Source organism: Poromitra crassiceps (genome assembly GCF_964638095.1).
Source record: "Poromitra crassiceps genome assembly, chromosome: 12".
Classification (NCBI taxonomy): domain Eukaryota; kingdom Metazoa; phylum Chordata; class Actinopteri; order Beryciformes; family Melamphaidae; genus Poromitra; species Poromitra crassiceps.
Genome location: NC_139632.1, coordinates 15,879,639 through 15,907,138, shown reverse-complemented (window position 1 = coordinate 15,907,138; position 27,500 = coordinate 15,879,639). Strand labels below are relative to the sequence as shown.

Genomic DNA, 27,500 nt, shown 5'->3' with positions numbered 1-27,500 from the left:
GACAGCCAGGACAGATTTACACACATCCAGCAAACGATAAGACCTAGAACCAGAACTTTACCTCTGGTTGCTGCCAAAGTGCACAGAACAGAGGGGATACAGGAAGTGAGTGCATGTGTGCGTGTGTGTGTGTGTGTGTGTGTGTGTGTGTGTGTGTGTGTGTCTAATACAATTGAAAAAGTAGAATGAGGGGCCAAATTGAATCAGTGCAGAAGGGAGGCTCTGGATGTTCAGGGGGGCAGCGGTTAACAGGAGTTAACGGGAGATAACAGTAATCTAACAGTAAGCAGGTATCCTGACTGATGCCATCAGCAGCCACACTGACTCTCAGAACAGAGAAATGTTCATTGAAGGACTGGCAGTGATGTAGGTAGACCTATCTAAATATTCTGATTCACACAGTGTGTTGGCGACGTACTCATCTCTTCTGGAGTAGAAGAACTACTACTTTTGCATCTTAATTTGGCCACTTGTGTGTGCAAGACCACAGTTTTTCGAACTGGTCTTGAGCAAAACACGGTAACCATCATGTGCAGAGACTGCTGTCACTAAAATGTAGGGATGTCACAATACTAGAATTTCTACCTCGATACCATAGCCAGGGAAATATCGATACTCGATACCATTTTCGATACCATGGGAAGGGGGGCATGACGACACATCAAGAGGCATAAAAATAAAGTTGGACAGATGAATGGACAGACGCACACTTCTCCATAATCTAGGCCTGATCAAACTTTGAACTGAGACAGCAGATTACTCCTGCTCTAGCCATCGGAACACGTTTAGCTTGTTGAAGCAACAGATACCCACCAATGATAGGGAGGGGAAAATCTGTGATTTCTCATTCAAAGAAAGCACTGATGGTATCAAAACTGTTGCAAATGAGTATTGTATCAGTTTCAAATTTTTTAGTATTGATAGTAATCGATACTATCGATACCTGTTGCAAATGAGTATTGTATCCGATTCAAATTTTCAGTATTGATACTTTTCCATACTATCGATACTTTTGACAACCGTACTAAAATGATCACCAGTTTACATTAGACATACAATTTGAAAATAACCTACACCTTCAAACATCAAAGTATTGTAGTGAATATATATAAGCAGAGAATAGGAAAAAACAAGGGCCCTTAGGGGAAAAAAAAATCTCACCTCAAAAAAGAAAAGAGAAAAATAAAGAAAGCAAAGCGACCGCTCCACAACATGACAGTTCTAGACATCAGTAGAGAAGCCACATCATCAAATAAAGTCACAACGTCTGCATCATGCATGTGCAATCAGAACATCGTGGAATCCCCCCCCCATCAATCAGTCCACTGCTGCTACTGAACCAGCAGCAGCAAGCGCAGAGGCAGCTCTGACAAACTTGGCCAATCAGGGGCTAGGGCCGACACATTCAGCCAATCACACGGCATGCAGGGATGAATGAATGACGTGCATCACCATGGCTATTTTTCTGCTGTCCAGAAAAGTGCTATTGGCACATCCATCTCTGTCACTGGTATGTATGAGACGAAGACACTGGAGACATCTGTCTCAATCTACACACGCACGCACGCACATACTGCCCACAGTATGGAGTTATGCTGTGCCAGGCCAGAGAGTCCCTCCTACAGTACAGCCACACTTCCCCTCAAACAAAGCTGCGAGCTCAGTTTGTCATCCAAGCTGTTCTCAGCAGCCCTCCCTCCATCACTGCTCCCCACTTCCATCAAAGGTGTCAGACATGTACGCAGGCAAACGTGTGCATGAGGGCGGGCAGGCAGACAGACAGACAGACAGGCAGACAGACAGACAGACAGACAGACAGACAGACAGACAGACAGACAGACAGACACAGAGACACACACACACACACACACACACACACACACACACACACACACACACACACACAATCAGGTTGTTGACTGTGAATTGCCTTCATAGAGCCATATAGGACAGGCCAGGTCATAAGATGTTTTCATCCAAACGTTCATTCATTAACCCACTGATGGATTCACGGACTTTGTCCACTGATCCATTAAACTCACACATCCACACATCCATTCATTGGTTAAACAATAGATTAGGATCATTGCACTGATCTTTTTTAACAGTGTGATTGGATGATCGCCGAGCCAATCGGCAAATGAAATTAGGCCTTTCACCCAGACTACCCCTAATTTGGCCCGAGGTACATTACATGCATATGACACGTTATTCAAGAGCCAATGTTGCTTTTTATCAATAACGTGTTGCTCTTCCATCAGTGTCGAATGCTTCAACTGCCAAGGCACGCTGAGTCAATGTGGCTGCTTTTGTTTCACCAAGAGGCCAGTTAGCTAATACACCACAATACATCAGTTAGCTAACATACCACAATACATGGAGTCTCAACAGGCCTGACGCAGGGCTAGTGAACGGATTGAGCAAGTGAGAGAGAGCGAGAGAATGTGGAAAGAGAGAGAACATGCAATGGTTATGTTGTAATATATCTAGCCTATTATCTTTTTTCTTGCGTTTCTTCCGTTTCTCTTTCTAGAGGTTGTATCATTGGAACACAGCTAAACAGGTCAACAGGACAGTGCATGATCACAGGTCCCCATAGTCTATGTCAAATTGACATTTTAACCCCCCCCAAAATACCCCAAACACAACAGCTACAAAAAAGTTTTTTTTTTGTTCCTTTATGGTAGTTTCCTTCCTTTCTCCCATCTCCCGTTGTTGAACGCTGACCTCTCTCCTCTCCTCTTTCTGCACACTTTAACCCTTTCAGCACATGGGTCACGCTCCCACCAACAGGAGCCCCGCCCAGTTCCTCCCATGGTCGTCCCATTCCCGCTCTGGGACGGACCAAGGGATGAACACATATGCTAACTCTCTCTCTCACACACACACACACACACACACACACACACACACACACACACACACACACAGAAAATAGAGCCACTTCTACCGGTACACGTGTACGCACATGCAGTCACGTACACATTCACCTCTGTTCCCCCGACTCCCTTCTACCCACAACCCCTTGTAACCAATTAGTCGACTGGAATTGTCCAGATGGAGGGGGCCCCCTCTCCGTGCACGCTGTGCCTTGATTGGTGGAGAGGCCGGGCGGCAGGAAGGGAGATGGTGGGAGATAAGAGAGGAGATCACCCGGCATTCCTCCCGGGGCGCTCGGAGCCTCATGTGGGTGACAAGCAATGTCATTTGTCATCGGATCTGTCAACCTCCGAAAAACCGGCTCCACTCCCGACTCCCTGCTCATTTTCCGACACAAGCAAGAGTCTTCTCAATACAAACCAGGTGTGTAAAACAGGAGACCTCACGACGTCGAGATGGATTTCCCGGGGAGACCTGGGAGTTGAGCTTTTTCCTGGTTTGTTACACCTCTGCGACGCGGCCACGCCGAGAAGAAGCCGCCGGCGCTCCAAGATGGCGCTCTCTCTCTCTGCGGTGGATATTATTGGCTAGAGGCTTTGCAGATGGATTGGTGGGGTTGTCGTGTGTCTGCTAATGTCCCCGTGCTGCTCCTCGCTCCAGAAGATTGATGTGAATTACATTTGGTCACATGTGTGCTGTACGCGCGCACGCACGCACATGCACACACACACACACACACGCGCACACACACACAAGAAATACTGCGGGTCCAGTTGATCTAATTAAGCCAAATTCAGGGTCATGTTGGTCTGATGTTGGTACGCACAGAAGAGCTAAAAGAGGAAAACCGACAGCACATGACAACCAAATTCCTCCTGGGAGAAAAAAACCTTCCTATCTCCTCTCACGATCCAAATCGCACAAGGATTAGTCAGATGACATATGGGTATACATACGCACGGACACACGCCTCAGTCCACACAGCATAACATAGTGTGTAGAGAGTGGCTCTCTGTGTGTGTGTGTGTGTGTGTGTGTGTGTGTATGTGTGTGTGTGTGTGTGTGTGTGTGTGTGTGTGAGTGTGTGCGTGCTTGTGCGTGTGTGTGTGTCGAGCGTACGTCTGCCTGACAGGCCCAGAGCAGAGGCAAAGGAGCAGAACCTTTTTTAGCTGCAACAATGGCGTCACAAGGCCCGGAGTGAGGAGGCAGCAGCCAAGGCATGCTAAATATTACCCGGGGTGGATGTGATTCTGCCTGCATGGTGACACACACACACACACACACACACACACACACACACACACACACACACACACACACACACACACACACACACACACACGCATAGCCTGAGAGTCTAGCTAACTAGCTCATAGTCTATATACCAGGGATGGGCTATGGATGCTATTCAGTTATCATCTTCATCATAATTTAATAGGTCCAAAATAACAGACAGCTTGTGTTTTGGAGGTAGAGGTGTCTGTTCAGAGAATACTGAAGCGTTTCTATTTGAGTCTATCCCCTCCTCTCTTCCATTACATGTCATTCTATTCCTTTACAGAAAACAGATCATCTAACTATACAGCACATACCTAACTGGGGTGCTCAGCTGCAGTAGCCTGGTAACCAGCCCCAATGAATCCTTCATTAGGGTCTGGACCTCTGATTCGGTGATGTATTTTTCAGCCCCAGCTGATTGGTTGCTGTCTTTGTCAATCATCAAACTACTTTGACGACTCTGCGCCAAAGAACTTAAATAGATAAGAACTGAAGCTAATACCCTGTTTCAGCGACTACTCCACTGCAGCCCAATGACAGCAGCACTGTTCTCTCTGTGTGTCTGTTCTCACTTTGTTAAACTCTTTCTTTGATCCAGAGCTGGAAGACCAGAATACTTCATCTTGATCATTACATGTCTGTATAGTTGATTTTGAATGTAATGGGGTGTAATGGTTAGGCGATGATGAGATTTCATTTCATGGAATAGGATGGTTGCTGATGCATTTCTGAATGGCATGATCAGTAGGATTTTGTTTATGGATTTTCCTGTAGTGGGTACGGTTTCTTTTTAACTGACAGTCTCCGGCATCGATAAAAATGTAATTTTAGAGCCACAATATTGTTATAAATATCAACAGCTAGCCAACAGATATCAAAGCTGGTGGGCTTTATGGAAAGAGCGAGACTCGAGCTGGTTGACAGTTATATCCAGTTATATCAAACTGGTCATTCAGTGGCGTTTTTACTGCCACATAACTAACGTGCTAACAGCTAGCTAGCCTAGCTATTTACATACAGGTGTGTTGTTGCAGCGCTCTGTACTGCGTTGTCGGTAACGTTAGATTAATTATTAGTAAGGACCCCGCCGCCTACATCGACCAGCCAATCAGGTGTCCCGGACAGTATCTGTCCTGAATAAACGCAGTGGATGGGCGTGGCTCCAGACCCATAATGAAGAGCGATGACAACTGCGATTCATATGGGGTCTGGAGACCAGGCTACAGCTGCGGTGCATCTTCTGTGGTTTCCTCTGCGCCCCTAACCACTCGGGCCAAAGTCCCTCTCTCAGTGCATTGGTGACATGTGTCACGATCTCAAAGAGGAAGCGTATATGGCCCCGTGTGACCGCATTCCATTGTTGCCATTGGCGCGTTATCGTCCGTTGCACCTGCGCCGCGCCGCGGCTAAAACCAGCCAGTGACGACTGCAATGCTCCCAACACATCACACATGACCATGTAAGACTCCATGTCACGTCTGCAGAGCATGCAGCAGGCCATCTAAGTCTGTAACTGCTGCAAGTGCGCACACGCACGCACACACACACACACACACACACACACACACACACACACACACACACACTACGGCATGGCATGGCATGCACTCATTGAGAAGAAGTCCATAACAGATCTAAAACCACGATACGCGGCTAAGTATAGCATGGGTGGCTAATCAGAAACCTTGTCGGGAGCGCAGAGAGTTGACATTAGAGAGCAGGCCTAACTTATCTCTTTTTGAATCCTCCTCCATTTGTCTCGTCCACATGATTCACTTTAAACCACTCCTCAGAGCTCATCTGGAGTTCCAATGTGTTTCTGTCATTTACACTTTACCTAAGCTGGGTGGAGTGGTGCTTGCAGTGACACACCCCTTATTCACACACACGCACACACGCACGCACTTACCTGAAGCCACACCGCACACAAAAATAGAGAAAGCGATATAGGTAACACAATGCACTCAGATACACACACAAGCAAATCCAAACGGAAACTCCGTCTTATACTACAAAACACTCAAATTCATGTTTTTCCCCGCATCATATGAGCTGTGGTAGGGCTGGGCAAAATATTGATATTATCGATGTTGTGATATGAAACTAGATATTTCCTGATTTTGGTTTGAAAGGCTGCATTACAGTAAAGTGATGTAATTTTCTGAACTTACCAGACTGTTCTAGCTGTTCTATTATTTGCCTTTACCCACTTAAGTCATTATAATGCACATGACTGATGATCAAAAACTCATTGCGTAAATATTTTGTGAAAGCAAAAATTGTCCTCCCTAGAATACTGTCACAATATTGATATCGAGGTATTGGGTCAATATTCGTGACGTTTGATTTTTGTCCATCTCGCCCAGCCCTAAGCTGCGGACAAACGCGCAACGACCAATCATGTGGGGAGTAACTCAGACGTGCACCAATCACAGGCGCACACACTGCCAAGGCAGCCATCTTTAGTAACGGGAGCCAGGGCTGACAAGTTTGGTCTATCATTTTGAGGCCCAGAAATTCCTGCATGTCTGCATACCACAGCGTGCGAGAGAGAGAGAGGGAGAGAGAGAGAGAGCACAAAGCAAAGGAACGGAGGGGGACAGAGAGGAAAAAAGAGAGAGAGGGGAGGGAGGGAGGATCTTTGACACAAGGTGGAGCAGCAGAAGCAGAGAAACGGAGAGACAGAAAAAGAAAGACACAGCTATTGCCTCTCTTTTTGATCATGTTTTAGCAGTGTCTGAGGTTTTTAAACACACACACACACACACACACAGAGATATGCCTCCCCGCCCAGATGTAGCTAAAATGATGAACCCTAAACCTTCATGAAGAGGACAGTGGGGACCATCACAGTACAGTCAGCAGAGGGGAGGAGATGGGAGGTCACAATGCAGGTTACATACCATAACTGCATTCCCATCCTGTGCTACAATATTATTACTATTCCATAAAGCATTTCAGTGACAGAGAGAGGTGGCCAAGGAACAGGAGAAGCTTTTATTTTTTTTTATTTTTTTACAGCAGTCTTATAACTCTGTCACCACTCCGCTATCATCGAGGGATGCGTTTAGACAGAGAGAGGATTATCATAGTGTTTTTTTTTCCATAGCACAGTCTTACAAATATATGACCACTTAAGTTATCAGGAAGAGTGAGGCGATGGCGATGGCATCGGCGGACCAAGGAACTTTATTGGCCTAATGTTTTTACAAGCTAGCTTTTATAATCCGGGATCATTCGGGCATGATCAGGAGGAGGATGGGGAAGTGGAGAGGCAGAGGAGAGTAAGATGCCTGTATAGTGGTCCATGACAGCAGTGGGAGTGAGGCCAGGACAGAGACCTAATGGAAAGTAGAAAAGATGAGAGCAACATTCTGGGAAAGAAAGTCGCCTATTGTTTTTTAGGATGATCAAAGTGGGCCACGGGCTTCTTCGGTAAAAGCCCCATTTACTGGAGCCAGCCGAGCGTGGCCTGGGAGGAAACCTAAAGCTGTCAGCGGCTCGCGGCGTCTTCCCGTCCAGGAACAGAGGTCAGTTTTGATTAAAAAAAAAACACCCTCAAGTCGTTCCTGCCTATGGTTTCGGATACACACTCGGGTTTCATCGTTCCTGCAATTGACCCCCCCCCTGCCTGAGAAGGGGGACGTTACCTAGCTCAACGATCGTGGGTGTTTTTGTGTAAACTTCCTAAAAATTCCCCCTCGCCTTTCTACTACTCGGCGGTGAGTAACGCTACAAGTCTCAACACAAGATACCCAACGCCACAACAAGAGATACCGAGAAGGCGTGAAGATACCCAACGCCACAACAAGAGATACCGAGAAGAGGCGTGGGCCTGAGGAACGCACCTGTTTTGCACATTGGAGCTTTGCCTATCTGTGTACCGATGCCAACGGTGCAAGGTGACACACCCGCTGAACCATTACAGAGAGATGGGAGACCGGCTCCAGGGCGGAGAAAATGCCTCCTGACACCATATCCTGATGTGATAAGACACTAGACCTCTTGAGGAGATATCTGACTCAAAGTTCTCACAGTGTTAGCTTGCTCCAGGTGCCTCCAGACGGAGAAACATCACTGAGAGAGAGAGATGTTAAAACGTCATGACAGGTTACCGAGCTGCTAGTCTGACTCTGGGTGCTTTATGCGAGCGGGCGGCGGCCTTGGGGGGGGACGGGGATCTTACTTCCGCTGCAGAGCTGGCAGACAGACCTGAAACTGACATTGCTTCATATGCATTACCTTAGATACATTATGATTGAATGTCTTGATGTGGCATCAGCAGGGCCATGGAGAAGAGAAGAGCGAAGAAGAAACACCACCCGCACCCGCACCCACACCCACACCCACACCCACACCCACACACACACCCACACACACACCCACACACACACACACACACACACACACACACACACACACACACACACACACACACACACACCCCTGTTCCACACTGGTGCTGTCTTGGTGAGCTCTCCTGGAATCTGTGTTTGTGTACAGTTGAGGTCGCCGTCGGACATTTACATACACTTAGTTTGAAATCCTTAAACTAATTTTTAACCACTCCTCACATTTCATGCAAAAGAAAAAACTATGTCTACGTTGTGCATGACAATTTTCCCAACAATTGTTTATGGATGATTTCACTATATAATTTGGATTCACTATATATTAAGAAGCTTCTAACTGACATAATTTGAGTCAGTTGGAGGTGTACCTGTGGAAGGGTAAGGGGGTGGGCGGGGGGTTAGGGTTTAGAGTTAGGGTGAATGGAGATATGAACATACTTTGGTGTGAAAGGTACAAATCAGTCTCAGAGCAACTGCAAAGGTCCTGGTGAAGATGCTGGATGAAACAGGTACAAAAGCATCTATATCCAGAGTAATATGACTCCTAACCTAGTCATAACCGACTCATAACTCAAAATAAGTGTATGTCAACTTCTGACCTCAACTGTATGTGTGTGTGTGTGTATGTGTGTGTGTGTGTGTGTGTGTGTGTGTGTGTGTGTGTGTGTGTGTGTCTCACTACCCTATAGCTATGGCCAGCAAAAGGCCAAATACTTTCTGACCGCCTTCTACTCCGCCCCAACCTCTACTTCCTGACCCCTGACCTGGGTGGGTCAACCCGGGGTCAAATTCTCCCAATAATGCGGCCCTGCATCTTTCCACCACCAGCCCAATCCCAATGTCACGAGTTTTGCCTTAAATAGACAAAGGTTCTCCGGACCGTACCATTACAGCCTCCAGAGGGGCTCCAGACCGCACCATTACAGCCTCCGGAGGGGTGGCCACCATCAAAGCTGCCTTTTACTGAGAATTATGCTCCTTTCCCAGACACAGAACACATTCGGGGTAGGGCTGAACTCTCCGGAGGGGACGTGGAGAAACCTTTTAAAACGGTTCAAGGAAAAGAGACATTTCTCCAAAGCCAAGAACATGTCAGTCAAGTGGGTTGGTTCTTCTTAGAACCTTGAGGAAAGGGTTTGAGTTGGAAGCAATTTCAGGGATGGGGACCTCAGATGAGGATAAAAAAAGTTCAATTCAGGTTAATTTGATTACAGTTCAATAGCCTGAGGCTGATTTTCAACACTGACTTTGAGGGCTGAGACACACAAAGCGGGATTATTTTTGGGATATCTCCCAAAATAAATACATTTGGTTTGGAACAAAAGGGGAAGGCGGAAAAAAAGACATCCTTGCTTATTGGATTATAAGGATACGTACTGAACAAAAATATTAATGTAACAATTTCAAAGACTTCACTCAAGTTCATATAAGAAAAGCATACGTTTGAACGAATTTAGAGGGATATAAACTAATTGTGCACAAAAATATTTTCAACCAATGAAACATGGGGCCAAAATTTTGCTTTATATTTTTGTTGGGTATCGGTGTCTTTTTGTTGTTCTGCGGCTCAGTTACAAGAAACAGCCTGCTCTGTGCTTCCTATTCCCTCCCTGGTAGGTGTGCGTGTGTGTGTGCGTGTGTTTGTGTGTATGTATGTGTGTGTGTGTGTGTGTGTGTGTGTGCATGTGTGTTTGTGTGTCTGGTAGGTGATATAACAACAAATTCCTGGGAATTCCAAATGTCCAAACATCCCACCCGACCCTTTCATCTGAGTGGTCGTACCACCTCAAAGCCACCAATGAAATTCCAAGTATTTGCTGAAGCACGAGCATCGGATGTCCCAAATACAGCACATAGTAGCTGTGCTTACAGACTATGTTGAGCCCATAAGCAGCCGAACACGCGGTGCCGACGCAAGATCATGTGTGAACATACACTCAGCTCACCTGATCCACTGGAACCAGCAGTGTGCACTTAAGAGTGACTTACTGATGTAAGGGGGTTATGCGTTTTGACTGGGGTACAATACACTACGTAACTTCATGCTGATGTGTGTGTGTGTGTGTGTGTGTGTGTGTGTGTGTGTGTGTGTGTGTGTGGGCTAAGTAGTGCTGAAACAATCATTCTATGAGCAGAAAATTAGACGGTTATCATTTAGATGGTCAATTCATCGTTTTAGTCAAGTAAATATTAAAGGGACAGCTCGCCCTAAAATCCAAAACACATTATTTCCCCTTTCAACTGTAGTGCTATTTATCCATCTAGATCATTTTGTGTTAGTTGCGTGGGTTTTGGCGATATCGGCCCTAGAGATTTCTGTCCTTCTCTCTAATACAATGGAAGTGGATGGCACTCGGCTCGTGGTGCTCGAAGCAGCAAAAAAATAATAATAAAAAAAAATCAACAGCAATGTCTCTTTCCAGAAATCATCACCCGGTTACTCAAGATGATCCACACAGACCTTGTTGTTGTGAGCAGTTTCAAGTAGGAACTATTTTCTTTTCGACCAAACTACAACACCCACTAGCTGCTAGCTGCTGCTAGCTGCAGTTAGCTGCAGTTTCATGTACTCTACTGTAGGAACTTTTGCTTTGGAGGTTTTTGGCTGCTGGAATCTTAACACATCACTTTGGGCTCTGGTAGTTGTTATTTTTACATTTTATATTAGACTCAATGATTAATCAATGAAATAATTGAAAGATTCATCGATAACAGAAATAATAATTAGTTGTGGCTTGTGGGCCTAGTGGTAGGGCTCTTGCAATTAACACTTTTAATTATGATTGTACATCGAATAGGAAACACTTACTGTAGTTTTTATTCCCAATTCCCAACTAGGTCCCATCAAATTTCCCTTCAAATGGCTATTTGAAGGGAAATTTGATGGGACCTAATTATTGCAGTTATTTATTTCATGTTATTTTAGGTTTGATTATTGCTCCTGCTGTTTTTTGCATCTGGATATTGTTTCCTTATAATCTAAAAAAAATAGATACCCGTTGCAATATTGTTACCAAAGTCAACATTAGCGACCATACTACTTAACAGTGTTCCATGATAATCTAAGGTATCACAGGGTTTCACTTTCACAATAATTTGACGACTGTGCACCTTAGTGTATGGTACAAGCGTTTCTAGATATTTCACTCAGCATTAAGTGTCAGGTGTACCTGTGGCCATTAGTTTGGCCTAAACAGTTGGTAATCCTAGCTTTTACTCATCAGACTCCCTGTAGTGTTTGTGTTGCCAACAGAGAGAGAGAGGGAGAGAGAGGGAGGGAGGGGGAGAGAGAAAGCGAGAGAGAGAGCTGGGTGTGTACGCTCTTGGCTACCATGTTAGGTTTCGGTTTGCTTGAATTTGCGTATTGACAGGTGAAAACCACAGCATGCTGGCACAATAATGACAGCGTAGGACTACTGTTGATCAACCTGCATCATTACAACTCTGTGTGTGTGTGTGTGTGTGTGTGTGTGTGTGTGTCTGTGTGTACGCGTGTGTGTGAGGTCGATGTCTTACAGAATAGGGACCAGGCAGTCATCTGATCTCTCCAAACACCTGAAAACAATCCCCCTTCCCTCCACCGGAGGGAGGGTCGTGTGTTGTTCCTCCCTTGCGCACAAACATGTTATGCAATACTTACTGCTCTCCTCTCCTCTCCTCTCCTCTCCTCTCCTCTCCTCTCCTCTCCCCTCTCCTCTCCTCTCCTCTCCTCTCCTCTCCTCTCCTCTCCTCTCCTCTCCCCTCCTCTCCTCTACTCTCCCCTCCTCTCCCCTCTCCTCTCCTCTCCTCTCTCCTCTCCTCTCCTCTCCCCTCCTCTCCCCTCTCCTCTCCTCTCCTCTCCTCTCCTCTCCTCTCCTCTCCTCCTCTCTCCTCTCCCTGTGTTTCTTATTTCAACAAGCAGACTGGCCTGATTGTCTGACATAGTGGATCACAACCTGGGGGTCCAGGAGGGGGGTTACAAGATGATTTACACGTTTGAAAAAATGCATAAATATCCCACGTTTAGAAAGGACTGCGGATCAACTAATAACCATTACTCTAAACCAGTGGTTCTCAAACTTTTTTGCCTTCAGTACCCCCCCTTTCCCTGATTCCTGAATGAAAGTACCCCCTTTACCCGACTACAACATTTTGCTTAGAAAACTGCAAGAGAAAACTATAGCATACAGTATGATGCAAAGAATGAATGATAACCCACCTTTTGAAGAATATAACATTTTAAAATAAGAAATGGGGCGAAAGAGTTGCAATTAGTGCCTCCTGACGTCCCGAGGATATTTAGTTTAACGTTTTATCCATTTTCATGATTTATTCTTACATTTTTCCATTTTCTCCTTTGTCTTAAGTAGCCCCTGTAGTAGCTCCACTTACCCCTAGGGGTACGCGTACCCCAGTTTTTGATCCAACTGTACCCCCAACCCCCCCCCCCATCCTTTTTTTAAGTCACACACCCATAATGAGCCCTCCTGCCCCTTCACACCAGACTTCCCCCAGGGGCCCGGTGGTAGAGCTCGGCAGGAGGAAGTGCTCTGGACAAAGGCAGGAAGTAATAAGGAAGTCCTCTCAGACAGCTCGGGCTGCAGCACGCGCTGACCCTGCCAACACGCTCTCGCCTCTCCGACCTCACAACGCCACTTCCACACACGCACAAACACAGAGAAACACTTGTACATCCGCACAGAGAAACACACACAGGAATACCTGGAAACATGTGCTGACGTACACACACCCTACGAAGACATAGACCCCTACATGCCAAAAGCACTTATAGAGAGAGGCAATCAAGCTTTTGCCCTGGTTAGTAAAGGACATCCATCAGCCACACAGTATTTCTTTGTTCTCACTTAACTCGTGAAATATGTAACCTTCAGAAATGCAAAACACAGGCATTAACACATATTAAATGTCTCTCTCCCTCTTTCTCACTACCGCCTTCTCACAGACACCCTAAACCAACACCTGTGTGTGTGTGTGTGTGTACACACACACACACACACACACACACACACACACACAGCAGCAGCCGTGCATCTTGCTCCACTGTGCCGGTATCCTCAGAAGCCCCCATCCTCTCCAGACTACTCCGATCACAGCCAACCGCCAATCAGAAGCCCCCATCCCCTCTACACTATAGGCTACTCCAATCTCAGCCAACAGCCAATCCTCTGCTTCAAACAGAACAGTGGGTCTGTGTGCTCCACTTAGCCATGTGTGTATGTTTGCGCTCCACTTGGCTCGCTCTGTGTGCGAATGTGTATGTGTGCATGTGTGTGTGTGTGTGTGTGTGTGTGTGTGTGTGTGTGCGTGTATGTGTATGTGTATGTGTGTGTGTGTGTGTGTCGACATGCATGTGCACCCTTACGCTTACATACTGTATATGCACGTGCACTTTGTGTGTGTGTTTGTGTGTACAGCATGGTGTGGGAGCGCCAGTCCATTGATGAGCTGGAGGAGAGAGGAGAGAGGGTGTTCCAGATCCCCTGCGGCGCTCGGCTAGCACTGCCTGCCTGCCATTGCCCTGGCTGGGTGAATGGACAGAGCAACACGCGCGCAGGCGTGATGGTGCCCGCTTAATCCAAGTTCATTTGGATTCGTTAACAAGGATGCAAGCTGCCAGAAAGAAATGCACAAGTGCATTACTACTACCTCCCTCTCCCTATCTACTGTATCTATAGTATCCATCCATCCATCCATCTATAGTATCTATCTATAGTATCTATCCATCTATCTATCTATCTATCTATCTATCTGTCTGTCCGTCTCCCTCCCTCCCTCCTTCTCTTTCCCTCCATCTCTTTTGGTTTGTTTCCCCTCCTCTCACTCCCTGTCCCTCATAAGATATTCATGGTAATTCAAACACAGGCGAGTGTGTGTGTGTGTGTGTGTGTGTGTGTGTGTGTGTGTGTGTGTGTGTGTGTGTGTGTGTGTGTGTGTGTGTGTGTAAGGTAAGCCACCAGGGAAAAGCTTTAACTATCACAAATGGACAGCATCAAAGAGGAGCTTGCCTGTGTCTATAGTAATGAATGAGAGAAAACGAGAACAGATGCACGTAGTGTGTGTGTGTGTGTGTGTGTGTGTGTGTGTATCACTGTTAGGATCACATCACTTTCAATTCACTCCATCAAAATGAAATCGGAAATGGAAAACAATTCCTACACTGGGCCGTTAAGGGTCGGTTCTTCACGCGGCCGACGCGGGTTCGAATACGATCCGAGATCCCCTCTCTCTTTCCTGTCTGCCTACTGTCCTATCTAAATAAAGGCAAAAATGCCCCAAACAATAAAGGCACGTTAGAGATCGATTTATTTAGTCATTTATTTATCGTATTTGTTTGCTTTCATTTTCATTCATGTCTTTGTTTTACAGTTCAATTATTATATTTGAAGTTCAAAGAAATCCAGTGTGAGGGAGAGGACAGCTAGGACAGCGTTTCTAGCTCAAGTCCCCTCTCACTGGAAAAGCATCTGGGTCAAAGTTCAAGTGGCACAGAAACCAAACCCTTCATAGCTCCGGGGACATTTAACATGTGACATGGCAGAGAGGGGTAGAGAGGAGTTGGAGCTGATGTCAGGTCTAAAGAATCTCATCGAATACACACATGGACATATATAGCGTACACACGACCGCGCGTGTGTGTGTCTGTGTACACTAGTTCAACAAAAAAATCTGGACACTAATATTAGGCAAGTGGTTAGAAAAACATGACTAGATCTGCGCTCTCATATCCACAGAAAGTATCAGCACTGGTAGATTATTATATTCGATTAGATTAGCTTATTATCCATTTGAAATGTTTACTGTTGTGATGTGGTGAAAAGGGACCTTTGCCATTCAAATAGCAATTTGCTGTCTTAGGTGGCGGCCACACAGATCCGTGGTGTCTGTCTGTCTGTGTTCATTTCTCTCTTCACTTCCATTCATTTTCAAGACAGCTGTCCGTCTTGTCCGCATCGATATAACGTAATGTTATTTTGCCGTTATAAATATCAACAACTAGCCAACAGATATCAAAGCTGGTGGGCTTCATGGAAACAGCATGACTCGAACTGGCCGACCATTACATCAATCTGGTGATTCAGTGGCCTTTCATTGACACATAAGTAACGTAGCGCACAGAGCTAACTTTCTTCTTCTCTCGGTTTATAGCCGGGTCGCTGACACCTTCAAGCTGCTTACCGCCACCTGCTGTACAAGTAGGTCACTTGTACATGCAACGGACATACATCTATCCGTTTCATAATTCTGTCCATTTTCTGATGGATCAGTGTGGCCACGGCCTTCATGTCTTCTCATTTCTCTTTCTGTTTTCCCTCTCAAAGTGAAATTCTGCTTTAGTAATGTGCGGGAAAGACTAACACATATGCACAGGTGGATACGTTTGTTGTGTATCAGCCCCCAAACTGTTGTGGCCATCTGCCCCCCCAAGTTGTTTGTCTCCTATGGATCAAGCAAACACCGTTTAATGGGCAACAGAGACACTTCTATACTATAGTATCCAGGCAGTGTGTCCCTTTCCGTGTGTGTGTGTGTGTGTGTGTGTGTGTGTGTGTGTGTGTGTGTGTGTGTGTGTGTGTGTGTGTGTGTGTGTGTGTGTGTGTGTGTGTGTGTGCGCTCTTGCATGTGTCATTGAGCAGTAAATTAAGAACAGCGGCCTCAGGAAAACTCTTTCATTTCCTTCTCATTAGAGACACAGGGAGAAACAGAGAGGAGACAGGAGAGGAGAGCCTGGGCTCCTAAGAGGTTGGGCTAGCTAAGTGTTTTTGTTTGGTTCTAGTGTAGCGGTAGATTAGATTCCCTGCCTACCAACACGAGTGTCACAGGTTCGCGCCACCGTGTTACCTCCGGCTTGGTCAGGCGTCCATACAGGCATGATTGGCTGGTGTCTGCGGGTGGGAAGCCAGATTAGCGGTATGTGTCCTGGTCGCTGCACTGGCACCTCCCCTGGTCGGTCGTGGCGCCTGTTCAGGGCGGAAGGGAACTGGTGGGAATAGCATGATGAAGCATGGTGAGGAAGCATGGTGCTAGTCTACGGCTCTCCCCAGATCGGCAGAGGGTGGAGCAGCGACCGAGGCAGCAGGGGGAAATTGGTCAAGTACAATTGGGGATAAAAATGGGGGGTAAATTCCGAAAAAGCCTAAGAGGTTGGGCTAGCTAAGTGTTTTTGTTTGGTTCTAAGAGGTTGGGCTAGCTAAGTGTTTTTGTTTGGTTCTAAGAGGTTGGGCTAGCTAAGTGTTTTTGTTTGGTTCTAAGAGGTTGGGCTAGCTAAGTGTTTTTGTTTGGTTCTAAGAGGTTGGGCTAGCTAAGTGTTTTTGTTTGGTTCTAAGAGGTTGGGCTAGCTATGTGTTTTTGTTTGGTTCTAAGAGGTTGGGCTAGCTAAGTGTTTTTGTTTGGTTCTAAGAGGTTGGGCTAGCTAAGTGTTTTTGTTTGGTTCTAAGAGGTTGGGCTAGCTAAGTGTTTTTGTTTGGTTCTAAGAGGTTGGGCTAGCTAAGTGTTTTTGTTTGGTTCTAAGAGGTTGGGCTAGCTAAGTGTTTTTGTTTGGTTCTAAGAGGTTGGGCTAGCTAAGTGTTTTTGTTTGGTTCTAAGAGGTTGGGCTAGCTAAGTGTTTTTGTTTGGTTCTAAGAGGTTGGGCTAGCTAAGTGTTTTTGTTTGGTTCTAAGAGGTGGGGCTAGCTAAGTGTTTTTGTTTGGTTCTAAGAGGTTGGGCTAGCTAAGTGTTTTTGTTTGGTTCTAAGAGGTTGGGCTAGCTAAGTGTTTTTGTTTGGTTGTGGGCGAAGGCCAACAGCACGCTTCATTGAGCTCCTCCATCCTTAATACTCTTGTTTTCTTTCTCTCCCTCTCTCTCTCTTTAGCCTGCTCTACCTTGGCCACTCGCCACTCTGGCAAAAAGTGTGTGTGGTTTGTGTGTGTGTGTGTGTGTGTGTGTGTGTGTGTGTGTGTGTGTGTGTGTGTGTGTACATGTACCTGGGAGCCACACTTGAAACGGCCCGCCATGTTTGTTTTGCTCTGTTTATTTTTGTTTTGCCCAACCCCTTCTCTTCCCCTCCTCCCTTTTTAGACTATTCCTCTCTCTCTCTTTCTCTCCTCTGGCCCTCATCACTACCCCCCCCCCCCACCCACTCTCTCCAGTTTCACTACATACCACGAGAAATGAAACACTAATGGGAATGACATCAATGCCAAATTCCATGACAGTGAGTAGCTTGATCACCAAGTACTTCAGACAACAACATGAGCACTTCCTCTCTACTTCCTCTTCCTCAAGTAATTCCGACAACAACATGAGTACTCAATGACCACTGTCAACTAGAGCTAGGGCCACTCAATGGCATCTTGTAGCCATTTTGAGATCATCACCATCGGCTAATACCTGGCCGATAAACAATAAATGTCTACTAGATGTCTGCTCTTAACTGGGACTAAAAACAACGAGATGCTGCTACTGTGGGCACTACACTAACATTATTTAAAAAATGTATGCAAGTATTTAAATTGTTTTATTCTCTTTCAGAAACGAAGAGATGCTGTTATCTGCTGATAAATGCTGCTGTTAAAGCAGGACTAAACACTAAAACACATTTCTTTTCAGCTTTTAACCAATTGCTTCTGAGGTGGTGTGTGAAGAATTCTGGCCAAAATCTCCACATTTGAGACTAAACTGTTAGAATTCTACACACTATCATTTTCAGGCAGCAAGCCTGCCCTCTATGGGTTCAAACCTGCCTTTTTTGCAGGGGGGCCTCAAAAATCGCTGATTTGGTTCACTGTTACGTCACGGTGAATCCCCCCTTTCCCACTCATGTGATCATTAGCTAATGCCAGAGCCATATAGAGTTGCAACATCTCCATTCACTCCAATGGACCCGTTTTTTAACGGGGATTAAGCAGGGCTGTCCGTGTGTTATGTACTTGTGAAAGGGTAAGACATTTAAAGAATCAAATTGTATATTATCAGCTTTATTCTATGCATTCAAACGTAGCTCGAGCCCCTTCCTGGCTAACATAGCTGGGGCAACGCAAGGCATTGTGGGTAATAATGATCCGCTCTGGTACTGTGGCTAATGCTAGCTGTTAGCTGTGGGCTAGCATTAGTTCCATGGCAGTAAAACTCCAATGAATGACCAGATTGATCTAACTTTCAACCATTTCGAGCCACACTGCTTCCATACAGGCCAACAGCGTTGGGTGGCTAGTTGATGATATTTATAATGATATTGCAACTCCAGTATAACGTTTTTATCGATGAGGACAAACTGTCATGGCGCCGTTTCCGGTAAATATTTCCAGTCTGACAGCAGACAAAGAGTATAGTGATACAAGAGGAGACGCTCTTCTGCTTCTTTCACAACAGTGTGCCTCCATTGGAACAAACTAGCGGGTGGAATCTGCTGCCTTTGTTTTTAAGTGCAAACAGAGACAATGCAGACAATAACATTAAGTTCAGTCAATTTGTGTCTCATATCGGTCGACCCATAATGTAAACAAGTAAAACGGGTTAAAATGTGATAATTTTGAGAAATACTATGATAATACTGTTTACTGTCAATTGTTTTGATCCAAAAATGTGAAAAACATCTGTCATCAACTATGCTCTTTATTCATACAGTCGTAAAGGCTAACGCACTTGGAATGGTGGCTCTAACCTCAATTGAAAAATGCTAGCACATAGCAGGAGCTGGGTGGACACACACTTATACAAACATGTATGCGACATGCGTGCATGCACACGCACACATTAACACGCACAGTGGCTATGTGACAGAGAGATGGCTTTTGTCACTGTGAAGTTGTGGCTGTGCACGTGTGTGTTTCTGTGTGCGCGCCTGAACACAATCAGAGCTAACAACAAAGCACCCACGCACAGGCTAGGTGAACTTTGACCTGGAAAGCTTTCTCTCCTCCTGTGTGTGTGTGTGTGTGTGTGTGTGTGTGTGTGTGTGTGTGTGTGTGTGTGTGTGTGTGTGTGTGTGTGTGTGTGTGTGTGTGTGTGTGTGTGTATATTGTGCAAGCATGGCGCTGGCTGGTGTCTGTGAGGCTGAACAGTGTGTGCCAGGCCTGAGCAACAGATAGAGCCTTATCTAAACAGGCTGTTTGCTCCCTCTCTCCCTTTTCTCTCATCTGTGTCTGTGAATATATTCCTCTCTCTCTCTTCCTGTGTCTCTCTCCCCCTCTCTCTCTCTCTCTATATATATATGTCTGTCTCTATCTCTCATCTGTGTATTCAGTCCTCTCTCTTCCTTAATGTTGTCTTATCTGTACATGTAGTCCACTTGTTTCCACTCTCTTATCTCATTTATAATACCTTTAAAATGCTCCTTCCTTTCGGAAAGAGCAAATCAAATTCCGGCTTTCATGTTCAAAGGCCACTTTGTCTCCATCAGTGCTGCGGTTTCTCCTTTAACAGGAAATCAAATTGCAAGGGCAACAACAACGCACGTGAATTACTACATTCAGCGCAGAATCAAAAGCAAAAGGAAAAAGGAAAAACTGGCCACAGGCAAGAAGAAGCGCCGGAGACATCAAGAGATTGCCTTCTCTCATATCCACACAGCGAAAGCAATCCAAGAACCCGTCTGAGAAACCAACCAACCTCGTTTTTACACAAGTCTATATTTTCAACACCCAAGCATGTTGGCACAGATTTTAGCACTCATCTCGGATGCGCCATGTGCTCATGTGTGGGTGTGTATGTGTGGGTGTGTATGTGTGGGTGTGTGTGTGTGGGTGTGTATGTGTGGGTGGGTGTGTGTGTGTTAGTGTGCAGGTTGTACCCACATACCCACGCACCGGGTCTGTCTCATTCACAGCAGGTATCAGCGGTCTGCTGTTTGCCTTCTGACCTGACAGCCCTTCTTCCTCCTCTTCTCCTCCTCTAGTATTTGATTTTGTGATAGCCAGCTCCACAGCACAACACAGACCCTGCATGTAGCAGATACACTATTGCACTAGCATGGTCCAGAGGGAAGGCACGCAGCCGGCAACATTCAATCAGGCAGCAAAGCCGCACTGACTTGTGACAGCTTGTAAAAGCTGGGAAAATTGCAGCTGAGAGCGCTTGACAAAACCTACTAGTGGACTGACCTCCGCATCCGCACAGCTACCTGCACACAGCTACGCACGCACGCACACACACACAGAAACACATATACAGCGGTGTTCCTGCTTGTGAGGAGCATGTGTCACAGAAACACATATACAGCAGTGTTCCTGCTTGTGAGGAGCATGTGTCACAGAGACACATATACAGCAGTGTTCGTGCTTGTGAGGAGCATGTGTCACAGAGCAGTGTTCCTGCTTGTGAGGAGCATGTGTCACAGACACACATATACAGCAGTGTTCCTGCTTGTGAGGAGCATGTGTCACAGAGACACATATACAGCAGTGTTCCTGCTTGTGAGGAGCATGTGTCAGAGACACACATATACAGCAGTGTTCGTGCTTGTGAGGAGCATGTGTCAGAGACACACATATACAGCAGTGTTCGTGCTTGTGAGGAGCATGTGTCACAGAGCAGTGTTCCTGCTTGTGAGGAGCATGTGTCACAGAGACACATATACAGCAGTGTTCCTGCTTGTGAGGAGCATGTGTCACACACACACATATACAGCAGTGTTCCTGCTTGTGAGGAGCATGTGTCACAGAGACACATATACAGCAGTGTTCCTGCTTGTGAGGAGCATGTGTCACAGAGACACATATACAGCAGTGTTCCTGCTTGTGAGGAGCATGTGTCACAGAGACACATATACAGCAGTGTTCCTGCTTGTGAGGAGCATGTGTCACAGAGACACATATACAGCAGTGTTCCTGCTTGTGAGGAGCATGTGTCACAGAGACACATATACAGCAGTATTCCTGCTTGTGAGGAGCATGTGTCACAGAGACACATATACAGCAGTGTTCCTGCTTGTGAGGAGCATGTGTCACAGAGCAGTGTTCCTGCTTGTGAGGAGCATGTGCCACAGAGCAGTGTTCCTGCTTGTGAGGAGCATGTGTCACAGAGCAGTGTTCCTGCTTGTGAGGAGCATGTGTCACAGAAACACATATACAGCAGTGTTCCTGCTTGTGAGGAGCATGTGTCACAGAGACACATATACAGCAGTGTTCCTGCTTGTGAGGAGCATGTGTCACAGAGCAGTGTTCCTGCTTGTGAGGAGCATGTGTCGGATCAGAGGAATGCAGGCTCTCCCCTGGCTCTTACCTCAGGCAACTGGAACCCTGTAAAAACACAACAAAAACAAGCCCACAGTTTCCACTCGCACATAAACTTTAACGCGCCATCTAATGTTCTCCACCCTGTGCCCATGTCTGCATGTGTGCATCTAAGTTTGTACACGGTCGGCAAGCTTTCATTCACAGAAGGTCGAATTAAAGATCCTATGGCACGCCCCAGAACCCGTGTTACATTCTGTATAGCGTTGCATAAGCTTTCAAAGGAAAGTCATTTCTCTTGTCCCAGGTTGACATCTCACATGCTTTCATCTTAGGTTGACCTGCAAAGCTCGAGCTCTTCTGGATTCCTGTTGCATTCTCCCAAGATATTATTAAGCTGCACAATGAAGTGCTATCAAACACAAGTCAAATGAACAAGAAGTAGAGAGGCAAAGTGAACGTCACTTCCTGCTTCAGCATGGTACCAGAGATTTTCATTCGCCATTTATTTTCCCATAGACATTTCGTAAAATGCTTGTACAGATAGTTTTACTTGGTCAAACCAAGCGATTCAGCTATATTTAGAATGGAGAGAGATCATAGAACATTTCACTGGGACCAAAACTTAAAACAAATATATATATTTCCTTTAAATCCGCAATTTCTTTTACATTTTGGTCCGAGTTAAATGTTATGTGGTCTCTCCTGTTTCTAAATATAGCTTAACCGGTTGGTTTGAACAAGTAAAACTATTTTTAGAAGCATTTTCCGAAACATCCACGGGAAAATAAATGGCGGATGAAAATCTCTGGTACCATGCTGAAGCATCACCACACTCCCCTCATCACCGGGAGAGAGACGCATACAGCCCTCGACTAAACTGCTGCCTCTCACATGACACAGCGTCACACCTGCTCCCCTAACATTACCAAAGCAAAACGCACGCACGCACGCACGCACGCACGCACGCACACACACACACACACACACACACACACACACACACACACACACACACACACACACACACTTTCTCTGACATACTGTACACTCACTCGTTTCTCAATGGGCATTCTTTTTTTATGCTCCAATAGGTCTTTTTCACAGCAGCCATTTTGTGTGTGAAAGGCAGGAAGTAACACAGGTGCACCAAAACATTAATTAGGGTTTCCAACTTAAGGTGTGTTCACACCGAGATATTTATTTTTCGCTCTGTCGCTCAAATCAACCCTTTGGAATCGCTCTGTCGCTCTGTTTAAATCGCTCATCAACAGGCACACGAAATGACGGACATGTGGGGGATATAACGTTACGCAATGTCATGCTGTTTGTCCACTACGAGCCACCGTCATTGTTTACAAGCTAAGCCTATCAGCGTGCTCCTAATGCGAGCTGCATACCGGAAGGACAGACTTCACTTCATGTCAGCTGTCAGCCTGTCAATGCGGTTTGTTGCCACACAATAAACCAGCGGTTTGTTCCAAGCCAGAGTGATCCTTGACTCGCTCTCACACGGCAGCCAATCGGCATTGAACAGCGAGCGACTGATGCCAACGTATTTTCGCTCGAGTTGGAATATTTCATCTTGAGCGACGAGCGTATTTTCTCCCTATCGCTCTGTCTCTGCCGCTCGGACGCCCAGCGATTATTCTCCCAGGCGATTATACTGTACGCTCAATCGCTCGTTTGCATTGACTTTGTATGTAAACTTGACGCCAGCGACAAACTTTAATAGGTCGGTGTGAACGCAGCTTTACAGTCCATTTAGGTGTTCCAGTGCCGGGGCCCTAATTAGTGAGTTGGTCGCACCTGTCTTTACCCTGCCTTTTAGACACAAAATGGCGTCTGTGAAAAAGGCACGCGGCCGTAGGTCTCTCGAATCACGTCCAATTCTACAATAACCTTATCTATCTCTCTATTTCTTCTTCTTTCTTTGCCTTTCCTTTGAGCACAGGTTTGGAGCGGTCACGTATGGGATCGGCAGGACAACATAAAAAAGGAACTAACTGGAGAAAAGCAGGAGAAAACGGGCTGTGGGATGTTTTCAAAACACGTCAAGTCCTGGAAATTACATCCGTGACCTCCATTACTCTTCCATTGTAATGCTAAAAATGGCTGTTTTAACCCATTGATACCTGATGCAGCATTTGTGTGCGTGTCCCTTTAAGACCGCGAACCGCGTTAACGCGGTTCGCGGTCTTAAAGGGACACGCACACAAATGAGGGATATACACACAAATGCTGCATCAGGTATCAATGGGTTAACCATTCAAGTGAAACATGGAACGTCGTACACCTACTTCAAGTCACAACTCCAAGGCAATACGTGCGTGTGCATGTGTGAAAGAGAGAGGTTTCCTGTATATCACGCTGTCCCGACAGCGAGGCCTGGCAGAACATGGAGGAGCCGACATAATATGCGGGCTGTAACAGTCGATGTTGGAGCATAAACATGGCTGAGGTCATTATGCTTTGAACGCAGCCTCTCAGTCAGTCAGACACACAGACAGAACAACACAACGCTATAATCGCCTTCGAAAAAATAATAAGCATTCTCTCTGTGTGTATCTTACAATAGAAGCCATTCTCTGTGTTTAGGGTAGGAGAGGAAAGACTGACTGGCTGGCTGACTGACTGACTGACTGACTGGCTGCAGCACTAAGTCAATCCACAGCTCTTTTGAACTTCATAACAAATGAGTGTACTGTTATAAATCTGATTTATCCCTGTCTGTCTGTCTGTCTGTCTGTCTGCTTTCTCTCCAACTGCCTTGTTTCCCTGACTCTTACGTCACGTTCCAAGCAGCTGTACTGGGAACTTGAAAGTTACCAGTTGACATCACAGGAACGTCTGTAACATCACCTGAACTGGGATTCCCTGCTCTGAACTCATGTGGTCAGACCCTCCGGAGGGTCTGAATCACAAGTTAGCATTTCCCGGTTTTGCCAGAGGGATTCTTGTGGCAAGCCTCTGATTGGCTGGGCGGTTAAGGAGGTCCGCCTCACGAGCTGCGTCAGGTAAATAAGGAGATCCGTAGTTGGTCAATTCATGTCTGTCACCACAGAAAAATCTAGTAAGAGAGTGGCACCAGCGGAGGTCCAAAATGTGTGACTCATATAGCCAATGAATAGCCAGGAAGGAGGCTTGGCTACGTTTGAATGCTAAAATAAAGCTGATAAAATACAATTTGATTCTTTAAACGTCTGACCCTTTCAAAGTACATCACCTTTTTGCTGCAACTCGACAGCGCTGCTTAATCCAGAACCTTACTCCCGGGAACTTTTGTGAGGTAAAAAAAACTGGTCCATTGGAGTGAATGGAGATGTGGCAACTCTTCTAATATACGGCTCTGGTCTGTCATGCACTTTTGTTTTGGTCTCAGGGGGCAGTCCTTAAATTGTCAAGAGTTGCGCCCCAGAGGTAGATATTTCTACGACTAGCTACTGCGAGACTACACCAGCCCCGACCTCAAGATCCAATATGGCAGGTCCGTGCTTCAACAGTAGTGAAAGCTGTAGTAATACACTTGTTTATTAGCTGGGGGGTTCCTAGTTCCCAGTGCAACTGGAATGCGGCATAACCGTTACTCTCTCTCCTTGCCTTTGTTTCCCCGTCATGTCTACCTGTCAGCACGCACTTCCCCGTTTCACAACGCAGTTGAGTCATTTCACACATCAAGCTGAGCTGATCCCTAGCCTGTAATTACAGAACACTTACCCACAATGCTCCAGTCAATGAATGCTAATGAGAGGGCGGGGCGGCGTCCACGACCCCTGACTGCTGATATGAACGGCGTCCCTCCACATCATAGAAATCATTAGGAAAACCATTTGGAGTGAAAACATCAGTCGCCTCAATTGATTTGTGCGAGGAGAAATCTCCCGTGCATACTTCTCATTATGTGTCTCGACGGGCCGCTTAACAACAAGGAACATGATGGATTCTGGGAAGGTGCTGTACCATCACCTCCGCGCACAATAGCCCAGTCAATATGGAAATGTTGCCACTTCTCTACGTAATAATGTCATTCTTAATTTCGCCTGTATCAGGTTGGAAGAGCAGTTTAAATGCCTGAGAATAATCCACTTCCTAATAGCTATTTGTGTGGGGAAAACGACAGAAAATCCTCAGTGTTTAAAAGTATGGTACCAGAAAGCGTTCCTTCTTTCTCCTTAGTTCTTTCTTAAAGCAACAGACAGACAGACAGGCAGACAGACAGGCAGACAGACAGGCAGACAGACAGACAGACAGACAGACAGACAGACAGACACTTACTTCTCTGGCAGTAGCTCTGGGACCAGCAGCGTCCCCTGAAGTGTCCGTTGATGGTGTTCTGTTGGCAGATGGTTTGGCCCTGGGCGGTGCCGGGACACACGTCTCCACACTCCCGCTCGTTCTTATTGGCCACGATGTAGTTGTCCTCCACCGTGTCCAGGATCTTGGACCAGTCCAGGGTGGCCAGGTAGCAGAGGTCCGGGTTCTTCTCGATCCTCACGGCGCCCCTGGTGATATTCATGAGGCTGTGCAGGCCCAGCTCCTTCAGCTGCAGCATCTCGAAGAGCACCAGGGCGTAGTTGAAGAAGAGGTTGTTGCCGCGGATCACCGTCAGGTTGGGGAAGAGCTCGCTGAGGCTCTCCAGGCCGTAGACCCGGAACAGCAGCAGGTAGTCGGTCACCACCCGCAGCTTGGGGTAGCTGAGGCCGCGGAAGTCCTCGGGCTTGGTCTTGAACATGAGGAGGATCTTCAGGTGACCCTCGATGATGGTGCAGTTCTCCAGCGACTGGAGCTGGGTCACATTGTTCCGGATGTCCTTACTCGGGCAGACTGGAAGGATGGAGAGGGGAACACAGGTAAAGAAAGAGAGGTGTGAGGAGAATAGTTAGTCACTACGCAAGTCTACTCTGCATTGTAGAGTAAATCAACATGTATATTTCATCCTGCAAAGGGTTTCATTCACTTAGCATGTTTGCTTTTTCAGCATTGCCCTGCTTCAGTCATAAAGTTGGAAGCATAGCAGGCAGCTGCCAAAAAATACAATACCACTGAGTAGCTGGCAGAAGTGTCGAGGGAGCGCTAAACATCCATTTTCCATATCTTTTGCTATTTGAGTATCAATGACAGAAAAGAATGAAGAGAGCACACCAATTGACTCGACAGCACCCCCTGTAGGCCTAGCCGGCAAAAGAGTTGCCGTCAATTTCCTACTGTATTAAAACAACCCGATATATCAACATCAATGGCTCCTCCTTTTCCCCCCATGTAAGCCATGAAACCACTGGTGATTTGCATTAAGTAGAGCAGAGCCATTCACAAAGGCAGCCTCGCTCAGTCCCCTTGACAATCTGACTGGCCGCAAGCGCTCGCTCGCGCTCTCTCTCTCTCTCACACACACACACACATCTCTCTCTCTCTCTCTCTCTCTCTCTCTCTTTTCATTGGCTCCAATAGTATTTCCCCTGAGAGGAAGTGATTGTATGGCACTGTCTTATCTGAATGAAGCAGACGAGAAAGGGTTAACAGAAATAAAAGCCAGGAAGCAGGACGCTCCTCCACACTCATTCATAATCTAGCTGCTGCACGCGTACGAACACAGATGCCCACGCTGGGACGGGCAAATGCAGGCACACGCATGTGCACACACACGTAAGTACTCACACACACGTAAGTAAACGCACACGTGGACATACACACACGTACATACGTAATGCACACACACGTAAGTACACACACGCATACATACGTAATGCGCACACATACATCAGAGACAGGCAGAATTCATTGTGTGCTGCTGCCGCTTCTTACTAATAACAACAAGATAGAACATTTACACCCTATTCTACAG

The 27,500-nt window shown here is 46.3% G+C and overlaps 1 protein-coding gene across 1 annotated transcript in view; it reads right to left on the bottom strand.

The window, feature by feature from the left end:
- Nucleotides 1-27,500, bottom strand: part of insrb (insulin receptor b) — a gene marked incomplete at both ends in the record, with an annotated part of 103,137 nt that overhangs the window by 49,340 nt on the left and 26,297 nt on the right. Inside the window, one exon of the mRNA XM_083648137.1 lies at nucleotides 25,934-26,482. Within this exon, the coding sequence (XP_083504263.1) occupies nucleotides 25,934-26,482 (549 nt within the window). The remainder of the gene's footprint in view (nucleotides 1-25,933; nucleotides 26,483-27,500) is intronic.